We start from the raw sequence: 6584 nt of genomic DNA, 5'->3' as shown, positions 1-6584 counted from the left end.
GGCCCATCGGACATAGGAGAAGGGAACTTCTATCTGAGAGACATTTTTCCATTGGATTTTTCTTTTGGGCCTGTATAAACTTACTCATTGTTTCAGTCAACTTTAATTTAAGAGTATATCGCTTGAAAGCCATGTTTAGAATCATTCAAGGACTTGAATTCTGTTGTGGGTAGCCATAAATTTGTTAGCTGAGGTAGTTACGTATAATGAAAGATTAAGTTGGAAGTTATAGAATAGTTAATCAGAATGATATAGAATTTAACCATTCAGAGTTGTGTAGAAAATGATAGTAGCAGCAGATAATATTGGGATGAATGATTGTTAATACGGTAAAATGATGGGATAAGTGTATGCATAATAAGTCCTATTGAGGAACGAAAGGTAAGTGATTGAGATGATTTTGGTATGTCTGGTTGAGACCAGTAATTGGACCAGTTAGAAGTGATAAAATCATACTTAGCAGAGTAACAACTAACAAGGACTACAAATAAGCATAAATGAATTACAGAAGTTCTGTTGTGCTTTCATGAGGTATGGAACATCCTTCTTGTACATGCATTCCCCATCACCACTAAGTACTAGATGCCAAAGAATATACTTTATTTCAAACTTTGGGTAATTTCGAGTTTTGTTTAGATAGGACAAAGTGGTTATTAATGTAAACAACAGGATGAGCTTTCAAAGAGTGGAATAAAGCACCTTTATTTTTTACTATTCTATAGCTGTCCCCTTTTTATTTGTTAAATGATGGAAATTCTATCTTTCTTGCTTTGACCTGAACCTAAATTAACGTGGAGAAGTGAGAGAGATTCATGGTAGGTGATACAGGACTAATCAAATATAATTTCTCTTGAAAATAAATAATAATAAATTAATAGATGATTATAGCATGTGAATATAAGTGACTGCAGCAAAATAGGAGTAGAGCCAGGTGACCACCCATGCATTGAGTTTTCATCAAGTCTCCATGAACTGTTTTCTTGAGAGGCGAATTCATCTCGTATAAACAAGAATATTCTGATCAGCTATTGAACTATGGATGATGGATGTATAATGTTCAATGTGAGTGTATTTGGGACTTTCTTAGTCTTCCCCTCTTGCATCCTGTCTCCTTTCACACGCTTGAGTTTCGCTTGGCTTCCTGTTGAAGAAAGCTACCATGATAGTTCCAGCGTCTTGGACTACTTGACCAGATTATTTAGCTTAATTATGTATGTGAAGTTGCTCTATCGATATGGCTTGTTCACTTGCGATGTTTTCGTGCAATGCAATTACTATAACTTGTTCAGTGATTACTCCTGTTACTCTCCTGATTGAGTGATTTTTAAATGTTTTTTGAACTTATTATTAGCTATAGCATGAGCTACATGTTGGTTATACTTGCGCAAGCTTTGTTTGTCAACAAATGCTGTATTTCCCTTTACAAATTATTACTTCTCAAAGTGCAAACTGAAGCCATGATGGCATTTGTACTTTAAGGTGCTGCTCCGGTTGGGGGATCAGATATTTTAATGGATCTTTTATCAATTGGAACATCTCCACCTCAGAATAATGCACCAATGCCAAACAATGGTTCTAGTAACCAAGGTAATAGTGGATCGGTTGCTCCACTTGAGGGATTGTTGACAGCTCCGTCTTCAGCTTTTTCAATGGATTCCCAAGCATCAAATTCGGATCCTACAAAAGGGATTATACAACAAAGTAAACCTCCTCAACCTGCTTCTCCAGTAATGGATTTGCTGGATGGGTTGTCATCTCCTGTTTTGGCGCCAGGTGAATATCATAGTTGGTTTCTAAATCTGTAAGACTTATGATCAAACAATTGATTATCAATTTTTTCTAAACAGCAGCAGAAAATCCAGCTTTTCCCTCCATTACTGCTTTTGAGAATAGTGCATTGAAGATTATGTTCAGCTTTACAAAACCGCCAGGAAAACCATATGTTACAGCGATCAATGCTACTTTTACAAATATGTCAGCTAATGTATACACCGATTTTATTTTTCAAGCAGCTGTTCCCAAGGTATGACAACTCACACTGCGTGGACATACAGTTTTCTGAAAGCTTCTGTTCTTTCCTGCTTAAAGTTGATATTTTGTTTTGATGTTCAACATACTTTCTCAATCAATTCAGTTGGTGACACTGTAAACTTGTATGTGCTTACTATTATATAGTTTATCTCTATTTGGGTTATAGTTTTGTCTGACTGGGATCTTCCTTGAATTAAGATTCTATATTTACTCTATAAATATTATTATGTTTACTCAGAACTATTTGATGAATTTTTTTTAAGAAATATAAGTAGTGATTGATTAATTGACGGTTGATTTTCCTTGTTTCTTATATCTGGGTTTTCTGTTCTTTTGCTTCTTGCTCTATATTTCTCTACAGCATTCTGCTCTATTCAGTAAATAGTGAATACTAAATTCTCAGAATATGTGACAAGTAAAGACTGCCTAACCAGCTCAATATATCATATTTATATCCATCATGACAAAAGAGGGAGGGGAGTTTTTCCCCCCTTTTAGGAAATAAAAGGAAGAGGAAAACTGGAGAGAAATAAAAATCGCTTGAGACAGAAAACAAATTCTAACTGGGTACCCATCCACTAGGCCAAGCCTTGATAATTATTCTATTGGTTCAAATGGATTCATCAAAAGGATTAAAAAAGCATCATTGCCTCCTTGTTAAAAGAAAAGAGTGCTCCTTTGATGTAAGGACAATTAGTTTCTACTTCTGTACAGATAGTTAAATTCAATTTTCTTAAGTACTTAGAGGTCTCTTATTGTGGGACTTTCCCATGTGAGTGAGTATTCCTAATTAATTTCGATCGGCCCAGTTAACTTCCTAAATATAATGAATAAACACAATGTTTTGATCAGGGTTTAGTGTGTTTTAGGTAAACTTTGATATATCGATGAATCTATATATTCTTTTTCTGAGGTCTGTTAAAAGTGTTATGACAGAAATCATGTTTTTTGAAGTTTTAAATCTCTTTGAAAATCTACATTGCTGATATATATTTCCTTCTTTTACTCTGGCATATTGTAGAATCAAGCTTCCATCTAAAATTCTGAACTTTTGTAGTTCAATTATTAATTTGCTTAGGGACATGAAAGTAATACTTGAAAGTATCTTGATGCACTAGCACGTTTACTCTGGAACTGTCGTGAATTCATAGATAAATATAGTAATATCTCTAAAGAGGTTGTACAGTTTTGGTTGGTTACGAGTTTCAATAGGACTTCTCAGTCAAATCATGAAATCTTACGGTGTCTGGCACAATATCTCACAGTGGAGAACATAAACTTTTGAATAGATATCTCCAGTACAGTGTCATTGCTTTCTTCTTTCTTCATTTTACACCTCATGCCCAGCTCCCTTTTCTCCTATTTGTCTTTTATACTTCCTGTTATTCCTGTAACCCCTTGCCTTTAAAGCATGATGTCCATGTTTGTAAGATAGGTTTCATTGAAAATGTTATTGTAGACCTTGGTACGCATTTAGATGATGCAGTTATACTTCTCTTGGTAATGTTTTCCTCCCTTTTATTGCTTATTTAGACCTTGTATTTATTATGGTTATATACCTGATTCAAGATTACGATTTCATAATGGTTGATGTATTCTAGTTTACGTTTGAGCATGGCATGCCATTCATAACATTTGACTCTGTTTTTCAACAGTTTGTTCAGTTGCATCTGGATCCAGCCAGCAGCAGCACTCTCCCTGCCAGTGGCACTGGGTCCATTACACAAACCCTAACTGTAACAAATAGCCAGCATGGTCAGGTATGTCTTTGCTGATTAGTCTCTATATTCCTGTGTGAGCTTATGGCCTCCCAAGTTGATATTTTGCTGTCACTTTAGACACAGGTTTTCTAAGTGCTATCTTCTTGTCCCTTTTTCGCACTTCTGATTGATATATCAAACAAGGTTATTTCTCTTTGTTCCAGAAAGCACTTGCCATGAGAATACGGGTAGCGTATAAAGTGGATAACCAAGATAAGCTGGAACAAGGGCAAGTCAGCAACTTCCCTCCTGGTTTGTGACAAAGTTAAACATATAGATTCCGATCGAGCTGAATCAGATTGTGGTGGTATCTTTTTCCCCCCTATTCTTCGGTTAGAGGGGAATTCTTTTCTTTTCCTTCTTTCCTCTCTCTCTCTCTCTATCTTCGTCTCTCTCTTCTTGTTGAGTCAGATTAGACGTTTCAGCTTCAGCTTTTTTATTGCAATTGGCATCGAAGTGCAGTTGGTTTTTATTGGGGGAGAAGGAAAATAGAAAACTAGTAGCTGCATCCTGTAATTTTTGTATGTTTATAAATGAGATTTTGATGTTTTGTGTGAGTTGATTCTTCCTCGAGGCAAATAGTAGCTTTGTTACTATAGAATGTAAAAGGTGGGCATTTAGTTATTCTGAAAATGTATTAATTGTATTCTTGCACCATTTATATTTTATGATATAGGGAATGTTTTGATTGTGATGAAATTTGTGACGCATCGTGTCAAAAGCATTTCCTTTGTCTTTCGGTCTGTATCTATTGCATCGTTACTTCGTATCTTTAAGGCAATCGGTGGTTTGTTTTTTCTTGGATTATTCTTCTCTCTTTTTTAACTTCCTGCCAGGGAAGCGGTTCTTTGAGGATTCTCAAAAATACCAAATAATTTCTCTAGTCAATTGTCTTTTCTCTATCTCATTTGTAAAATCTTTGTCGATTAGAAGATGCATACTAGTTTCTCAAAAATACCAAAAAATGTTTGTCTTCAGGTCATTATTTTCTCTTGGTCAATTGTCTATTCTCTACCTCATTAGTATAATCTTTGTCAGTTAGAAGATGCATAGCAGTTTATTTGCTTAAAATGTTGTGATTAGTAAAATCTTTGTCGATTAGATGATGCACACCAGTTTATTTGCTTAAAAGGTTGTGGTTGGAGGATTTGGATCCTCCACATTGCACCAAAAAATAAAAAATAAAAAATAAAGTAAATAAATAAATAGAAGAGATAGTGGAGCGATCACTATAATACCACAACAGCCAATAGCGTTGGGCGCGGGTAGGGTTTACCTGTGGGTTGACCTGGCCTAGCCCACTATGGGTCACGACTCGGCTTGGCCGGTAATAAGCCGGGGTCGGGCCGGCTCATGATATATCAGGATCATGGGTTGGGTTGGGTCTAATCCTAGACCCGGGGTCAAAGAAGTAGGCCCAACCCATGCTTGCCCGGCCCACGCCCGACCCGCCCTAGCCCACTAGGGCCTATGATATATTTTTTGGTTAAACTGGCTGTTTTTTTAGCCCTTTGGGTTTGCAGCTAGATGCCAACAAAATCAAAAGAGCATCGGTTTGGCTCGTGGGCCTTGTGACCCATTACGAAACAAAGCAGCGATCTTTTAAGTTCGTTGCTGTCTACTTAGAATGATTAAAAAGTAGGACAAATTTTAAAAACCATCCCATTTTCAAAAAAAAAAAAACGCAAAAAATAACTTATTCTAAAAATAATTGTCAAAACCGGCTTAGTTTCAGCCATCTGGCTAAAACTGGGTCGGTTTTGGCAAAAAAACTCTGAAATTTTACGAGACTTGAAGTATCGTAAAATTTAGCAATCATTTAATTAAGTTGCGTAACTTCACGGAACTTCAAGTCTTATGAAGTTTTTAACAAAGAAACTTCACGGGAGTTGAAGTCCCGTGAAGCTGTGAGATACAAAGTGGGAAAAGCTAATAAAAAACTATGAAACTTCCTCGTCAAAAGAACGTGACTCGTGTCGCTGTATCATCCGTCTTTCTATTTGTACCCTTCCCATGAAAACCTAGCTCCGCAAGACAACTATTGGAGGTGAGTTCATTAATTCGAACGTCTCCGATAGTCCTAAATTCAATACTGACCATAGAATGTCGAAGATCCTCAACAACCAACGGCCCTTATTAATTGATTTTCACCACCTGACGACAAATTCCGTGGGCCTCGCTCGATAATCGCGATGAATTTGTTACGGACTCGTGGGTTCAAATCATATAGCCCACAACCAGCACGAAGCCGATGAGCCTCTGGAAAATGAGACTGACGTGGGATTTCAAGTCCCGTGAAGCTTGGTAGTTAAAACAGTCTTCACGGGACTTGAAGTCCCGTGAAGAAGTTACGTAACTTAATTAAATGGCTGCTAAACTTTATCGCACTTCAAGTCCCGTGAAGTTTCAGAGTTTTTTTGTCAAAACCGACTCAGTTTCAGCCAGATAGCTGAAACTAGGTCAGTTTTGACAATTATTTTTAGAATAGGTCGTCTTTTGCGATTTTTTGTGTAAATGGGATGATTTTCAAAATTTGTCCTAAAAAGTATATTACAAGTTCAAAAATAGTTTGATACAAGTTTAAATTGCTAAAAAATTTAGAAATAACTTAATAATTGTACATATAAGTTTAATATAATTAAAAAAGTGAAAAAGAAAAAAAAAAGTTGAACGCAAAACTCATGTGTCGGCCCAAGACTCCCGGGCTGTGGGCCAAGTCAGAGCCGACTCGTACTTGGGCGGATCGTGGGCTGGTCTGGGTCCGGGATCAGAGAAGTATGTCTGGCCCACTCT

The 6584-nt window shown here is 36.7% G+C and overlaps 1 protein-coding gene across 1 annotated transcript in view; it reads left to right on the top strand.

Annotated features, from left to right (window-relative positions):
* The window catches only part of LOC109822792 (AP-1 complex subunit gamma-2-like), a 21632-nt gene extending 17142 nt beyond the window's left edge, over positions 1 to 4490 (top strand). The window contains exons 15-18 of the mRNA XM_020389037.1: positions 1480 to 1773; positions 1848 to 2023; positions 3687 to 3791; positions 3956 to 4490. Coding sequence (XP_020244626.1) covers positions 1480 to 1773; positions 1848 to 2023; positions 3687 to 3791; positions 3956 to 4051 — 671 coding nt within the window. The 3' untranslated portion in view covers positions 4052 to 4490. The remainder of the gene's footprint in view (positions 1 to 1479; positions 1774 to 1847; positions 2024 to 3686; positions 3792 to 3955) is intronic.

The sequence above is a fragment of the Asparagus officinalis genome, chromosome 8, assembly GCF_001876935.1.
Source record: "Asparagus officinalis chromosome 8, Aspof.V1, whole genome shotgun sequence".
Classification (NCBI taxonomy): Eukaryota; Viridiplantae; Streptophyta; class Magnoliopsida; order Asparagales; family Asparagaceae; genus Asparagus; species Asparagus officinalis.
The sequence above is the reverse complement of the archived record's forward strand: the minus strand, read 5'-3'. Positions and strand labels throughout refer to the sequence as shown.